The sequence below is a fragment of the Globicephala melas genome, chromosome 17, assembly GCF_963455315.2.
Source record: "Globicephala melas chromosome 17, mGloMel1.2, whole genome shotgun sequence".
Taxonomy (NCBI): Eukaryota; Metazoa; Chordata; class Mammalia; order Artiodactyla; family Delphinidae; genus Globicephala; species Globicephala melas.
Genome location: NC_083330.1, coordinates 79,429,785 through 79,446,121, shown reverse-complemented (window position 1 = coordinate 79,446,121; position 16,337 = coordinate 79,429,785). Strand labels below are relative to the sequence as shown.

Sequence of the window (16,337 nt, the reverse complement as noted above, 5' to 3'; positions counted from 1 at the left end):
CTGGGGGACAGGGAGCCGCTGCTGGGGGCTCCTCTGCGGCCCTCTGAGAACTGACCGTCCGAGCCCGCGGTCCCGCCCACACCCCGCTAGCAGCTGCGGCTAAGGCTGAGCCCCCCCTTTCTTGGCGCGCTGAGCCTGGGGGCCAGGACCCCCGAGGCTCACACCCCACCCTGTGCGTGGGGGCCGCCCGCCCACCGCCCTCCTAAGACAGGCCTCTGCCGGGAGGGCTCAGGAGCCAACGGAAAGATAGTTTTTCCTTTTTTAGTGTTTTTTAAGCTCTTTTGGAACAGTCAAGAAGTTTCCGTGAATTACTAGAGACGATGAGGTCACCAGTGACAGGGAAAAAATCCTTGAAATCCAGGAAAATCACTTAGTCCCCCCTGGTGCCCACAGGGTCAGCGCGGCCCAGCGCGCCGTGGGGGGCGGGGCCCAGGGCTGGGGCTCACCCGCCAGGAGCTGTTCCAGGTCCACCTGCGGCCGGCGCTCAGCCTCCACGTGCAGTGCCAGGAACCCTGCGGGGCGGGGGTGGGGCCGGGGTCAGGGCCCGCGCCGTGGGGAGCGGGAGGGGGGCCCAGGGCAGCCTCACCTGTGAGCATGGGGGCCGCGGCGCGGATGTCCTCCCAGCTGCTCTTGAAGTAGAACAGGCTGGTGCTCAGCAGGCGGCCCAGCAGGTCGGGGAAGTGGTGCATCTGCGGGAGGCCCTCAGTCAGGCCCCGCCCCCGCCCTGCCGCCCCGTCCCCACCCCGCCCCGCCCCTCACCAGGTGCTTGCAGGTGGTGTTGAGGAACTCTCCGAAGTGCAGGCCCCGGCCCTCCTGCAGGTGCTTCTGGAAGATGGCTGCCAGCTCCTCACACTCCAGGTTGGGGCCGCACATGCGCAAGGCGAACCTGCAGGCCTGCAGGGCACAGGTCGAGCCCTGAGTCCCTGAGTCCCTGAGTGAGTCCGGCCCGGCCTGCCCATGCTCTCTGGCTACTCACAGCAGCCACTGGGGGCTGGGGGTCCTGCAGGTGCAGCAGCAGGGGCGCGAGCCCGCCAACAAGCTGCTCCAGGAAGACGTCCTCGCAGTCCCCCTGGCAGGCTTTGTTGAGGTGCCCGAAGAGGCGGATGGACGCAGAACGGAACTCCACCTTTTCCTGGGGCGGGGTGGCGGGCGGCAGGTGTCACCCTATGGGGCCCTCCCCAGAGCTGCCCATCCGTCGACCCCGGGGCCCGGCCCTGAGCGTGCGGTGGTGACACGGCTTGCGGGGCCCGGAGAGGAAGGGGCAGGAGCCAGGCTGGCGTGGCCAGGGGCGGGGCTGGCGGGGCCTACACTGTCGAAGAAGGGCCGGATGCGGATGGCAACGTGCAGCAGCACCGAGCGCAGGTCCCAGGCCTCCACCAGGTCCAGCAGCCTCGCGAGGCCCACCATGGCCTCCAAGGCCACCAGGCTGTGCGGGTCATCCCCGTCGTCCAGCCCACCGATCATGGCCGTCAGGAGTTGGGGGCCATGGGCCCGTACCTGGGGACGCCACACACACCTGTGTGCCCAGGTCATGCTGTGGAGCGGCCCAGCGCCCCACCCTCCCGGTGCCACCTCCGCGTCCACGCCCACCGCCTGCCCCGTGCCCACCTGGGTCTCCTCACTGGCTGCAGTTCTGCCGTCTCCCTCCCGGGGACGGGGCCCCAGAGGGCTGGCCAGCCCCTCACCTTATCCGGGGAGCCCGAGGCGACGTTGGCCAGGCCCCGGAGCACCAGTCTCCGCACACGGGCGCACGTGTCCTTCTGCCGCGCCAGCAGGTTGTCCAGCAGGGACTCCAGGAGCATCAGGTCGTTCACCGTGTTGCTGCTAAGCAGCTGGGGGCAGAGGTGCTCTGACCGCCCTTGCCCCACTAACCCCAGGCTCGCCCCACCCCCTCCCCACCACTGCACTGGGCAGCCCTCCCAGTCGCAGGTCACTTTGAGGAGGGGACGTGGCGAAGGCCAGCTGAGGCCTGTATGCCAAGCCTGAGCTCCTGGCCTCCCCGGAACTCCTGACCCAGCCCCACCCTGGCCCCTGCTGCCATGGCCTGGGGCAGGTTTTCCAGGGGGAGGCCTGAGCCTGCCTGTCGGGGAGGGGTCCCCGCTGCCTCTATTCGTGATCTAGAGCACGTGGCTCCTACCTCGGCCAGGAAGGCTGTGGAGCTGACCCTCTGCATCTCGTACACGCTGCTCTGTGTGGCGAAGAGCGCCTTCATCATCAGGGGCAGCCGGGGGCCCGCGAACTTGGCCATGGCGCTGGGAAGGAGGCTACACTGGGCAGGGCTGGGGCCTCAGGCCTCCCCCGAGCACGTCCCACTCCCATGTGGGCCTGGGGGCACTTCCGCCTCCCAGCCTGCACTGTCTGCGCCCTCCAGCCCGTGAGCCCCCCGCCCGCTGCCGGGCCCTGCACGTCCTCCCCCTCCAGACACGCCCCTCCCAGCCCGCCGGGCCTAGAGACCACAGCTGCCCCCACGCACCTGCTCCTCATGCTGGGCCCCCTCCCAGGCGCCACTGGGGGCCCCCGGATGGTACCTGAACAGTACCTGGCTTGTTAGAGCCCAGCCAGCACCAGAACTGGGGTGCGCGGGCCGCGCCTGCTCACCTGGCCAGCCGGGTGACGCCCTCCTCGTGCCCAGCCGAGGTCCTGAGCAGCTGCCAGCCCCCCTCCAGTTCCATGCGCTGCACCACGTCATCGTTGCCGCCTCGGAGAAGCACGGCCTGCAGCGCATCCACTGCGGAGCTGCGGAGACACGGGTGCGGCTGGCAGGGCTCCCAGCTCAGGCACACACCTGTCCTGCTGGCAGACATGCCCCGGGGCTACCCAGCCTGCCCCCTACCAGCAGGATCCTGTGGGGCGCAGGCTCTGGGCTCTCCCCTCCCCCTCATCTGGGCACCACTGTGGACCCTCTGGTCTCAGGCAGACTGCTCCTGTCTCCCCAACCCCCATGAGGGGCAGCTGGGGGCTCTGCAGGTAGTGTCCCCAAGGCCCCTGGAGCAGTTAAGGCCCTCAGGTTAATTTTAGGGTAACAATCAGCTGTCTTCACCTGCCTTAAAGACCTTCATTTAATTAAAAAAAAAAAAAAGGTGAAAAGAAAATAGAGAAAACCCTTCATAAAAATGAATTCAAGAGGCAGACCAGAGCCTGACTCCTGCCTGGGCCAGGCAGCCCCGTCTGCCACGCCCCGCTGGCCCTCTCTCTCGTAGGAGGGGCCCAAGGAGGCAGAAACCAGCTGGAATTGCGCGTCCGCCCCCCTCATTTGATGAACCCTTCCCCAGCTCAGGCAGAGGGTGCAGGGCTGCCAGTGAGCAGGCAGCAGGGGCAGGACCCCAGACAGCACTGGGGACAGCAGTGCTGGCCCAACATGGACCTGGCAGAGACTCACACCACGACCTGCGGCCCGGAGAGACAGCACGTCAGGGTCCCCAGGGCCGCACAGGGAGGGCCTCAGGGCCGTGCCCCCAGCCCCGTGCTGACCCCCTCTCTCCTGACATCGACCACCTCCCGTGTCAGGGCCCGTGTGGGCCCTCAGACGTGAGCGCATCAACGTAGGCGCCGTCCCCGGGGCTCCTGGCCCAAGGGCACGTGCCCACCCCAGGGCAGTGCGCTGGACCGTCCTCGGGGCGGTCAGGCGTCAGCTGCACGGGGTCTTCCTGTGACCTCGACGGCTCAGCCGCTGGGGTGCAGGGGCAGCCAGGGGCCTAGGCGCTTGGAGCGTGAGGGCCAGGCCTCGCCAGCTGTGCAGCACAGGCCTCACATCTGGGGAGGGGCGGGGGTGGCTGTGGGGGCATCTGACGCGCTTTTGGAGGCCCCGTGACTGGTCCTGGCCCAGGGGTCCCGGCAGCCCAGGAAGCAGATGCTGGTAGACTCCCCCAAGCCCGCCGTATGCACACAACCCCCTGCCCCCACCTGGTCCCAGCTCCAGCCTCATGGTCGTCCCGGGGTGGAATGAGGGCTGTGGGGGTGCCCCTGGTGGGGGCGGGGAGGGATCTGGTGTCCACCGACAGCTGGACAGTCTCCCCGGCTGTGCGTCCACAGACTATACCCAGCTGGGTCCCCACCCCAGGGAAGATACTGGAAGGTGGCTCCCACTGTCCCAGGAGCTCTGCAATCCCAGCAAAGGCCCAGACACGGGGGGGGGGGGCCCTGGATGTGGGGCGCCCACACCGACTGCAGGCACAGAAAACCATTCCAGCCACGCGGTCACCGGGCAGATGCCCACGGTGCCTGCCAAGGAGTCCCGCACGGTGTGGGCAGGGCCGGGCCACAGCTAGGGCCCAGCAGCTCTGCCCCTGGCTCCACACCCTGCTCCAGGCCTCAAGGCCCAGAAGAGGTGCCCCTGGCTCCAGCGAACGGGCAGTGGTGAGGGGCAGGTCTGGCCGAGGAGCAGGTCGACGATTCAGAGGAGGTTCCTCCCCTGCCTGTTCACCCTACTGCCCAGACTTGCCGGGGGTGTGGCGTTTGCAAGGGTCTGACTTGCTGACGAATGGCCTCCGTCAGAGCCAAGGCCTGTGCCTGGCACTGCACGCATCCTGGCTCAGGGGTGGCCCCCCAGAACCCCTCTTTGGGCCATGGGGCTGTAGGCCCCACAGCTCAGACCACGGTGCTGGAGCCGGTGTGCTAGGCCCGGGGTTGCTTGGGCCGTGTCTGCTGGGCCGTTCACATTTCCACCCGGTCTGCACAGTCAGTCCAGGCCTCCTGACACACAGCCTTCGCTGGAGTGGACGCGTTAGTTCTGCGGTGGGGCAGCCCCGCAGTGGGGCGGGGAGAGCTGACTCTGTCCCTCGTGTGTCCCCAGCCAGACACTGGGGAAGGGTGGGGAGGCGGCCAGGCTGACAGTCACTCAGGCTCCGGTGGCCCCGGGGCATCAGCTTCCTCTGCTCATCCTGTGGCCCCAGACAGCTGTTTGGAGCCCCGAAGAGCCACCAGGGGGACCAGGAATGTCCCCAGGAGCTGAAACAGCTCCACCCTGCCGTCCCCAGGCTCCTGCCCCAGGACCCAGGGCCCCAAACCCCAACGAGAGGCAAGGGGAAGGTGCCTGCACAGGCCGGTGGCACCAGGGGCCTGGCTCTGAGCCAACCTGGCATCACCCGTGTGGCAGCTGGGCCCTCCCCAACAGGGCTGGGGGCCGGGGCCAACCCAGGTGAGAGGCCGCTCTGGGGAGGCGGGGAGGCTGCTGCGGAGTTTCTGTCCGAAGATGGGGGGCCCCAGTCAAGTGTAGGAAGAGCCAGAATTTGGAGCTGAAGACTGAGGTCGCAAACACAGAGCGGGCTCGCGCAGACCCTGCCGTGCCCAAGCGTTCCTCGCACTCCGCCCTCCCAAAGAAGGCGCAGCTCACAACCCATCTGATGTCCCCAGGAAGCCCCGCCCCGACTGTCCCCATCCCTCCTGCAGCCCAGGGAAGCTGCACCCCCAGCAGGGACAGCAGCCCACAGACGAGGGTGCCAGGGGCGGAAGGCGGGGCCCGCTTACCTGCAGGGTTCGAGGCTCCGCGAGGCCAGGCCTGAGCTGGCGCTCTTCCTCTCCTTGGCCTGCAGGTTCCTGGGCAGCTGGACACCCACGGTGCAGCTGACCCGCAGCAGCAGCGCCGCAAACAGCTGGGGGTAGAGCTCCAGCACCGCCGGCCCAGACGCCGGGGCAGACGCAACCTCGTACAGTGCACAGGTGGCCTGGGGACGGTGCCACCTCAGCCTCAGTCCTCCCCGCCCCAGGCCAGGTCTAATGAGGCCGGCCACAGCGAGGGCTGGACCCTGCACCCCAGGACCCAGGCTAGCCTGAAGCCCCACTTCCTTAGCAGGTACCCCGTGTCCCCAGAAGTCTTGGGCCCTGGGAGCAGCAGGAGGCGGGCCCAGGGCAGTGTGGCCGCGGGGGGCCGGGCTCCCAGCATCTGCTCTCGGTGCTTCAGCAGGAGGGGGAGGAGACTCTCGCAGCTGCTGTGCTGCGGACGCGCTGCCAAGCTGGGTTTATTCTTTTTCCACAGGGTGAAACAGAGGACGCTCCCTCGGGGACCGACACCTGCGGGGCCTTCACGAGCCTGGGCTCCAAGCTCGCCCGCTCCGGTGCCCCAGTCAGCCGCCAGGCGCCTGCAGGGTGCCACCCAGGCCCACCCCCAGGGGCCCTCCCGCAGCGGCCACGCGGCCCCGGACCAGCCTCCTGGGCCGGCAGCGGGGAGGGGGAGGGGGAGGGGCCAGGCGTGCCGCCCCAGAGCTCACTCACCGCAAGGGGCGGCAGGGTGGCCACGCGGTCGGGTGCGCCGCTCAGCAGGAAGGCCCGGCTCTCCTTGAACGGCACGTCCCCGCTCATCTTCTCCAGGAGCAGCCCCAGGACCTGTGTGGCGAGGCCGGGCTCCACGGCCAGCGCCCTCCACAGGGTGCAGGTGTGGCTGGAGCGGGGCAGGAGGACGGTCACCCCGAGGCCACTGCCGGCCCCTGTCGTGCCCAGCAGCCTCGGCTCCAGCCAGGCCACGAGCGGCACCCTGACCTCGGACCCGAACTCACCCCTTCCTCTGACCCAGTGGCCTGCAATCAGGCGGCCTGGGGGTGAGCAGAGCTGGCAAGAAAGGGTGGCACAGGGCCAGGGAGAGGAGGCGTCCCCGGAGCTGCCAGAGCAGACACTGGACTTCCTTGGAGGGGGGCAGCGCCACCCCAGGCCGCGGGGGCGCCTACAAGTCACTTTTCCCGCACCGAGCAGCACGTGGCCAAGGCAGGCAGGCATGTGAGTGAGGTCAGGCGGAGGCTGCGGGAGGCCCGAGCAGCCTGCAGACCCCGGGTGCTCAGACACACGGGAGGCGGCTGTGCGTCACGTTTACGGAGAGAAGTGACCGACTCCAGATACCTAACTGGACCCGGAAATTCTAAAAATAGCGCACATTTGGAAGCCAGCCAACAGCCCTCTAGAAGTGAGACACGGGGACTTCCCTGGCGGTCCAGTGGTCAAGACTCTGCACTCCCAATGCAGGGGGCCCGGGGTCGATCCCTGGTCGGGGGACTAGATCCCACATGCTACGCGGTGTGGCCAAAAAGACAAAAAAAAAAAAAAAAGAATTGAGACACCTAACCCTGCACTCAGTGACATATTTGGCACCAGCCTGGATACAGCAGGAGAGAGAAACAATGAACTGGAAGATAAATGGAGGGAGTTACCCAGAACCCGGCAGATAACAATCGGCGGAAATTCAGAAACAGACATGTAGGGGGTGGGACGAAAAGGTCTGGCAGACATTCGAGAGAGTGTCTGAAGAGGAGGGCTGAAAACCGGTCAGAGCTGATGACAGACACCAACTCACAGGTTCAATAAGCCCGGTAGCCACCTGGCAGGACAAGGAATGGACACCCACCCCCCCCACCCCCCAAAGGTGCAGAGCGCCATAGACAAGGGGCACCTGGTGTGTGTCCCTCACGACCTCGGCACTACCTGGACTCACAGGAGCCAGAAAAGGACACGTCCTCTTACTCAGACTCAAAGAAAGCACGCGCCCAGCTCGAGTCCCAAACTCTGGCAAATGACCTCCGAGAAGGACAGCTGAATAAATGCATGTTCAGACGCACGAAGTGGGGCTTGTCGCCCCCAGGAGCCGCACGGGGCTCTGGGGGGTGCGCTCCAGCGGGAGGGCACCAGGGCCCCTCGCCGCCCAGTCTCTGCACACCAGGCAGCTCTGCTGTGACGCGGCGACGGCAGCCACGGGCACGGACAAGGAAACGAAGGTGTGCTCGCTCCCGGAACGCCACCCCGGACACGGACGTTCCGGTTGCATGTGACTTTCTGGACATGAAATATAATTCTTTGGACTTTTCCCCAACCGTTTACAAGTGTAAAGCCCATCGTTGGCTCAGAGGCAGCGGGTGGTGGGCAGATTCGGCCCTGGCCGCACTGTGCCCACCCTGCCCTGACGACCCCGCTCCTATGAACACGCAAAGCACTGGCACAGCAGGAAAGGAGGGACAGCAGCACCCTGCACCCCGAGGACAGCAAAAGAAGCAGGAGGAAGTCCAGAGGGCTCCACTGACGCCACGTTCAAGGTCAGGCAAAACACACCTCTGGCAACAGCAGTCAGACAGTGGCGACCTTTCAGGGAGTTTCGACCGAGCAGGCACGGAGCCCAGTAGGGGCTGGATGCCTGCCCCATCTCCCGCTGCGTGCGGCTGAGGCCCCCTCAGGGCCTGTGGCCGTGTGCGTGCTCCTCTGCGTGAGCCGCACCCATGAAAGGCAGGGACGCAGAGCCGAGGGGCGGGTGCGTGGGCAGACACACTGCCCGCGCAGAGCAGCCATGACGATGACGGGCAGGGCAGGGGGCCGCCCCTGCAGAGGCCTGCACTGCCCAGGGACGCTGTGCCCACGCGGTCGTTCTCAGGGCCACCGCTAGAGAACACAGAGTGTGCAACTTCCAGACTAACTGAGTGGAAGATGAAATTGTAAAAAAGACCCTGTCAATCTAAAAAGGACAATGAAGACGATAAAGAAAAAAGACCAAGAGAAGACACAAAATAAGACAGTGAGTTTAACCCCAACTACCTCAGCAACCGAGAGCATCTATTTACCCTGGAAAAGGAACACACCTAAACTGCGAGGGCAAAGAAAGGCTGACAGTGACGGGCCGGAGAGGTGACAGCGGCAGACGCTGACAGGCGTGACCTGGGGAGAAGCCACACACCTTGGAACCGGGGGCCCAGAGCGGCGCCGGCATCTAAGTGAGAGCAGAGCAGGCAGCGCGAGCCCACGTCTTGACGGCAGGTGCAGGCGCGTCCGGCCACCCGGGCCGTGGCCACGGGGAAGGGCTGTGCTGCCTCCCCGCACAGGGGCCTCCAGGAGGCCACGGGTGCCGGCCTCCACCCACGCCGTGGACAGCAAACCAAGGCAGGAGCAGCGGGCCCTGAGCTCTGGAAGCACTGGGACCACAGCAACGGCCACCTGGAGGCCTCGGAGCAGGAGGGGAGGGACCCCAGGGGCTGTGGTCCACAGGCGGGGCCGGGCACAGGCCCTGGCGCGGAGAAGTCCTGCCCTGAGAGCCCGAGGATGGCGACTTGAGGGTCACCGATGGGAGCTCGGGGACCGGGGTGCGAGTGGGGGGCGGGTCAGAGGTCCCACACTTCGCCCCGCCCCTGGCAACCATGAATTCCCCCTTCCTGGCTCAAGGAGGGGGCCTGGCCCCAGGGGTCTGCTCACAGATGATGGTGGACGCCCTCCAGAGAACCAGCCCGGAGGACTGGCTAGCACAGCCCATGAGAGTGAGCCTGTCTCTACCCAGTCCAGGGCCGGGGTCTCCAGGCTCCCATGCAGAGGGGCTGGGGCCCGTGAACACCACACCAGGGTGGGAGTGACCCCGGAACGTGGAGCCCAGGTGGCTGGAGCCCCGTCCGCCCCCGCAGGCTAGTGGGCACCACGTACCTGTCAAAGGGCAGGGGGCTGCCCAGAAGGCTGGACACCACGGCAGCATGGTGCCGGGCCGCCAGGACGTACACGCTGTGCTGTGCGGCCTGCAGGACGTGCTCCCCGTGGGTCTCCTGCAGCTTGGAGCACAGCACGCTCACAATCTCGGGCACCTGTGGGCGAGGAAACCGCGGTTAGGCCTACAGCGGGGACACGCCCACACCAGGGGCCAGTCCCCCGTGGCCAGGGTGCAGGGGCCCCGGGGAGACTGGCTGGCCAAGGTGGGGGGAGGGAAGTCCTGTGAGATCAGAGCTCCCTGCTGCCGGCACCCGATGGAGAGCCGGAGCCCAGAGCCCTCGGGGCCGAGAGAGCCAATCCCACATTCCACACGGGAAGCGACGGGGACCCAAGAGGGGCCGGCCGGGAGGAGGCACTGAGACACACACAGGCGTGTGCAGGGCATATCGGGACGGGAAGGCCCCGGGGTGAGTGCTGAAGCTGACGGGGTGACCCAGCCTGTCCCTGGAGGCAGGACACACACGGGCTGCGCGGCCCCACACCACCTCCCGTGCAGCCCTGTGCCTAGACTGAGGCCACAGCTGGGCCGGGAGAGGGCCGGCAGCCTCAGGCAGGCTTCATGGGCTGCAGCTGCTGCAGAGGCCACAGACGGGCACCCAGGGCACGGTCGCCAGCGTGGGCCCCGCGCCACGGGGGTGCTGCCCACGACGGTCTGGGCTGCGCAGCTGGGAAGCACCCTGGTGCAAGGTGAAAGCTGATGACAGCACTGGACACGGCCCCAGGGACATGGTCCCCGGGACGGGCAGCTGGCAGTCCTTGGGCTCCGCCAACCCTGGGCTCCTGGGCAGGGCTGGCTGAGGAACCTGCCCGGGGACCTGGGCCGCAGGAGCAGCGGGAAGGGACTGGCGCGGGGGCACGGGGCGTGGTCCTCGGCAGGGGAGGCGGCGCTGCGTGCCCAGTGCTGCCTGGGCTGGGCCTCAGGGAGGGGCACTGCCGCCGCCATTTCTCGAAGGACTTGTAAGCGTAACGAGGCTGTTTTCTTTTTATGACCTCGAGTCCAGAAGGTTGATAACCCCGCTCACAGGCATCCGCACCTCCTTCTAAGGACCTGAACCTCTTTGCTTTGCCCCCGCCCGCCTGCCCAGCCCCTCGGCCGGCCCAGCCGCGTCTCCCTGGCGAGACAGGCCGCCGCACTAAGGAGCCTCCCCGTGTTCCTGCCTGGGGACCTGGGCGGGCAAGTGGTGCTTTAGTGGAGCAGCCTTCACCGCCGCTGGGCCGGTGCCCCCCGCCAGCCGTGGGCACAGCGACGTTCGCAGACAGATGCGCCGGGACGTTCCAGTCCACGGCTGCCACTGAAACAGGCCAGCCCGTCTCTGGGGCGAGGGGCACGGCTCCTCTCCAGTCTCCCGGGCTCTTTCTTGGTCGCCTGAAGATGTGCAGGCCTGGCGGACTCGTGCACTTGTGCGGTTCCTGCGCAGACGCGGAGAGAGCGGCCTGCCTGCAGAAGCCTGTCCCTGTCGCCCCAGGTTCTCAAGCGTTGGAGTACAGTTGCCCGTAGATATGCTTCGCGGTACGTGGAGCCTCTTACGTAATGTTCCGCTTCCTCACTTCGCCTTCTTGGACGTTGGCTCTCCTTCTGTGGCTTGTCTTGACAGAGCTTCCTCCCTAACCGTTTCCCTGGGCTCATCCATCTTCTTCTCTAACGTCGTCCTCGCTGTTGCATGTGCTTCTCAGCAGCTGTACCCGCTGGCGCCCGTGAGCAGCTTGAATCTGCTTCCTGCGAACCCTGATGGCAGCGCCCGGGCGCTCAGGCGTGGCGGGCTCTGGGGCTGCATCGGCACCGGGTTCTCGGCTTCCCAGGACTGGTGAGCAGGAGCCGCACCCTAGGCCTGCAGGGCTGCTCTCGCGCCTCTCGGTGGCAAGCCCCGCGGGGGCCCTTTAACCTCCCCTCACACCTGGTCTAGGCTGTTTCCTCGCAATAGCCTCACGGAGCTGTAACTGCGCACCACAGACTTCGCCCATTCTAAGTGTACAAGTCAGTGGTTTTCGTATATTCACAGGGTTGTGCAGCCACGATTTTAGAGTATTTCTGTCACCCGAAAAGAAACCTCATTTCCACCAGCAGTCACTCCCCAGTTCCCCCGCCCCACCCCGGCAACCACGAATCCACTTTCCGTGTCTGGATTTGCCTCTTCTGAACATTTCAGAGAAATGGAATCACACTCTATGGGGCCTTTTGTGACCAGCTTCTTTCACTTTGCCAAGTGTTTTCCAGGCTCCTCCATGCTGCGGCAGGAATCAGCCGTCACTCCTTCCTGCTGCTGAGTAATGTTTCACTGAACGGACAGATCCAGCTACTAACTGATGGGCGTCTACGTTGTTGCCATGGTTGGGCTGCCAGGCACGTGTCGGTACAGGTTCCCATGGGCATGGGCCCACCTCTCTCGGGTACACGCCTAGCAGTGGAACTGCTGGGTTGGGCGGCGCTTCTGTGTCTAACGCCTGCCGGGCTTCTCTGCAGCAGCGGCTTCACTTCCCACGCCCGCTGTTTATTAAGAGAAGTCTGTTCTTTCCCGGCATGTCCGTCCTGCCCTCCACCTGACCAGCCTGGCTTGCTGGCGGAGGGGCTCAGCCCGGTCACGGGTCACCTGCTAGGACCACTTTTTCTGATTTAGTGTCAGAGAAACTCAAAGTCCAACAGTGTCCAGGTGTCTCTAGGGGGTCCCCCTGCCAGGCTCTCAGGGCAGGAAAGAAAAGGGTGGCCCCACGGCCCCCATGGGTACCGATACCAGTGACCATGCCACATGAGACAGAGGTGGCACGTCGCAGACAGGCTGAAGGTTTAAGTCAGGAACACAGCACCCGGGGTGGGTGTGCTGAGTGTGTCTGGGAGCCTGAGCCAGGAGGAGACAGCCCAGCAGCTCCCTGAGAGGCCAGGAGCAGGCTCGGTGTGTTGGGCCCAAGGAGAGGCACCTGGATTTATCAAGGACGGGTGGGACCCGAAACTATTAAGGAACTCCTAGAAGAAAACAGGGGGAAATCTTCAGGACATTAGGTTTGGCAATGATTTCTTGGATGTGATGCCCAAAGCACAGGCAACAAAAGCAAACACAGGCATGTGGAACTATATCAAACTTTAAAACTTTTATGCATCAAAGGACACGGTCATGAGTGTGAAAAGACAACCTATGGAATGGGAAAAATATCTGCAAATCATATATCCGATAATGGGTTAATATCCAGAATATATAAAGAACTCCTATAATTCAACAACAACAAAAAAATCAAATAATCTGATTTAAAAATGGGCAAAGGACGCAAACTTCTCCAAAGAAGACATACAAATGGCCAACAAGCATATCAAAAGACGCTCAACAACACTAATTACGTGGGACGTGCAAATCAAAACCAACATGACATACCACGTCACACCCATCAGGGTGGCGGCTATCGAACCAACAGGTATTTAAAGGAAACCGTGATTAGAGAAATAGAATACAAGTTAACACAGAGACACTTGATATACAAAAATATTAAATGAAAGAATATTACCAATATTAATAATTATAGAGGTCTGTTCATTTCCTCTTTTAGCTAATTAAAAATAATATGCCACATTGTACTTCTGAGGCTTAGGGGAAAATGTCCATTCCTGAAGAACTTTCGTTATGTAAAATATATATATATATATATACATATAAACATTAAAAAAGAAGAAAACAGGTATTAACAAGTGCTGGTGAGGATGTGGAGAAACTGGAACCCCTGTGTGCTGCTGGTGGGGATGTAAACTGGTGCAGCCACTAAGGAAAACAGTACGGCAGTTCCTCAAAACATTCAAAATAGAACTACCCTATGATCCTGCAAATCCACTTCTGGGTATTTACCCAAAAGGAAACAGGACCTTGAAGGGATATGTATTACACCCACGTTCATAGCAGCATTATTCACAGTAGCCAAGAGGCGAAAGCGGCCCAAGTGTCCATCCACAGATGAACAAGCAGACAAAATGCGCCGTGTGTACACACACACCAGGACCACCGGCGGCCACTGCCTGCGGCCTGGTCCGTCCCCTCCCCCCACACAGAGCCTCCAGGGCACCTCTCTACCACTCCAGCCTGACCCGGAAGCCCCACTGAGTGCAAGATAAGATCCAAACCTTGGCCCATCAAACCCCGACGAGGACTCACGGCCGTGCCCTGTGCCGCCCTCCTCCTCCCCCAGCCCGCTTCCACTCCCAGGAGGAGTGCGCCACGATGGCACGCTCCCCTCCCGGCGCCGCGCCGTGCACTGCGGCCCCTCCCCCGCTCCCTGGGATCCACCCAGTACAGGCCCTGCACCCAGAATATACAAAGTGCGTCTGCAAATCAATAAGCAAAGCACAGACAAGCCGGAAGAAAGATGGGCAAGGCTGGTGTCCTCACAGCAGACGACGTCTGAACAGCCAGGAAGTGTGCCACAGCGTGCCACTGCATAAGCCGCCAGAGAAACGCGAACAAAACCCAACCAGGAAGCCGTTACACACCCACCAGAAGGGACAGAACCGGCGTCGGCAGGGGCGTGGCATGCGGGAGCTGAACGGCCCGGAGCGCCATCTGACAGCCCTGGGACAGCTGCACGGGGGGGGGGGGGGGGGGCCTCTCCTGCAGGCCCCAGTTGCTCTCCTGGGTGTGTCTCCAACCAAAATGTACCCTCAGGTCCAACGGACCCGCGCTCTGGCAGCACTCTCAGTGCTCAGACTGGGAACTGCCCAAGCGCTCACGGAGGTGGGTGGGTGCGTGACGTTGCCCTCACGGCGGGGAGGAGCAACGCTCGGGCCAGGCTGGGAGACGCGCCGTCTCACAGGCTACCGCCATGTGGGGCAGACGTGAGGCCCCTCTACATGAGGTGCGCGCCGAGGCACGGTCTGTGCTGCAGAGCGTCTGCTGGGGTATAAGGGACTCTGGAGTGGGTAGGACCTCTGCTCCTGCCTGTGCGAGCCCCCAAGGCCATGCACTTAGGACAAACCCCCTTTTCTGCTGCTATGCTTCACTTTAATGGGGAGCTTAACTCTCCCTCTAGGCACATGGGACCCCACCTGCCAGGCCACCGGCTCTCCAGGATTCAAAGACACGCGTTCTAGAAATCCCCTGATCCTCGGAGCCTGCCTCAGACCTACACCTACGAGGACCTGGGCACGTCTGTCATGGTGGCTGCCGATGCATGTCTGGGAACTATGTGGACAGCCACGTGAGCTCACGGCCAGAAGGACTCAGAGGCGATGGGCAGGGCAGCACCTGAGTGTCCCGGGCACCTCTGCTCTGGGCCAGACCCGCCGTGGAACCCTTTGTGCAGGCACCTGGGGACCCTCTGGACCTGCGTCTTCACCAGCAGGTGAAGCAGGGAGCTCAGCCAGTGCTGGCTCGGCGCCAAGTGATAGCCCCTAGCACTGACATTGCCCTCTCGATTGCCTTTTCTACCCTTAAGTTCTCAGCAGTTACTTTCACTTAATTCTGTCTTCAAAGAGAAGAGAAAGATTTGTCCAAATCAGGCCCACAGGGAAAAGGAGCTGAGCACTGAGGGCCAAACCTCCACAGGGCACGGGTTGGGGGTGAGGGAGTGGGGTGGGGCGCCCCAAGTTACCCAGCCCCGCCCACCCACACTCTTGGCCTGTCCCAGACAAGACCACGCCCACGCCTGGCCCCTGACGAGCCCCGCGCCGGCCACGCCCCTGACCGCCCCCGCCCATCCGAGCCCCAGCCCCGCCCAGCCCCACCTTCTCCAGGAGCACGTGGCCCCGCTCCTTCAGCAGGCAGTTGACGATCACTGCAGCGGCTCGGGAACAGTTCTGGTCGGGGTCTCCCAGGCCCTCAAACAGCGTTAGCAAGAGGCTGATGAGCTGATCTGGCGGGAGGCGCTTGCCAATAATCTAGGAGGACAGTTGCGTCAGGAAGACTTGAGAGCACAGCGTCAGCACACCTTCCAGGCGTAACATCCCAGGGGCTCGAGTTTCCTGGGAAGGGCTGACATTTCCGCCTCTCAAATCCCTCCTCCAGCCTTTCCCACCCTCATACAAGCCCTGTACGCCTTCGGGAGCTCCTGCCAGTGCAAGGGTGGGGTGGCCCATGCACGGGAGCCCCTGTCCCCAGACTGAAGCCTGGCCAGGTCCCGGAGGCAGCCTCCAGGGCCTCCAGGCCCAGGCCCCTGGAAGGGGGGGGTCCCTGGGCAGCTGCAGGGCCCAGGTCAGTGTGCCCTCCCTGAGGCTCCTCCTGACCAGTGGGGTGGGCTGGGAGTGGCCCTGGTGGTGCAGCCTCTCTAGAACTCTCTAGAATGCAGAGAGTCAAGGGTAGATGGTGGCATGTTCCACCCTGGACCGCCCGGCCACCAAGACTCTACGGACCTTCAGCTCCCCCTGCAGCCCCTGTCCTTCCCTCCACATAAAAGAGAGCAACCAGAAGTTAAAGCAGATGAACTTTGTACAAAGAAGAAATAAAAGTGGTTTAATACCCATGAAGTCTGATCCCAAACACAGAGTTCCGCTGTGCCTGGACTTGCCCAGGGCGGGGCCTCCGCTTCCCAGTGTCTGAGCCCGCCCCCACCCGACAAAGGGCCCTGTTGACCCCCTCCCCTTCCTTCTTTGGCTGGAGAGAAAGCCTCCTGACCCCTGTGGGCCATTTCCAGTCACCAAGTGGGACAACAGCGCCGCCCTGGCTTGGGGGCTCACGGGTGGGCTAGGGGCAGCTTTCTCAACCCTCTGGGGCCGGAGCTGAGCTCCTGCCCACACCCTCCCCGCTGGGCCTTGGAGGGAGGGGGGACCCCAGCAAGCACAGGAGGGGGCGGGAGGTGGTGCTGGACACCGAACTCTCTGAGTGAGACCCGTCCGCGTGCCCGGCCCAGCACCCGTGGAGCCCGTGCAAGAGAGGAGCTGCCGCAGAGGCCCCCTGGGCCCCGACGGTGCGGCCCCTCCTTCCCTCGCAGAG

General features: G+C 63.9%; 1 protein-coding gene across 8 annotated transcripts in view; it reads right to left on the bottom strand.

Annotated features, from left to right (window-relative positions):
- The window catches only part of MROH1 (maestro heat like repeat family member 1), a 68,054-nt gene that overhangs the window by 763 nt on the left and 50,954 nt on the right, over window positions 1-16,337 (bottom strand). For 6 of the 8 annotated variants that reach the window (XM_060286918.2, XM_060286919.2, XM_060286920.2 and 3 more), the window contains 12 exons: window positions 15,134-15,286; window positions 9,379-9,533; window positions 6,211-6,376; window positions 5,467-5,663; window positions 2,599-2,736; window positions 2,138-2,252; window positions 1,686-1,832; window positions 1,309-1,497; window positions 977-1,132; window positions 760-894; window positions 587-689; window positions 447-512 (listed from right to left, as the gene is read on the bottom strand). In XM_060286918.2, coding sequence (XP_060142901.1) covers window positions 447-512; window positions 587-689; window positions 760-894; window positions 977-1,132; window positions 1,309-1,497; window positions 1,686-1,832; window positions 2,138-2,252; window positions 2,599-2,736; window positions 5,467-5,663; window positions 6,211-6,376; window positions 9,379-9,533; window positions 15,134-15,286 — 1,720 coding nt within the window. Of the gene's footprint in view, window positions 1-446; window positions 513-586; window positions 690-759; window positions 895-976; window positions 1,133-1,308; window positions 1,498-1,685; window positions 1,833-2,137; window positions 2,253-2,598; window positions 2,737-5,466; window positions 5,664-6,210; window positions 6,377-9,378; window positions 9,534-15,133; window positions 15,287-16,337 lie in introns of those variants that run through there. The other 2 variants (XR_009559436.1, XM_060286923.1) reach the window with 2 other exon arrangements.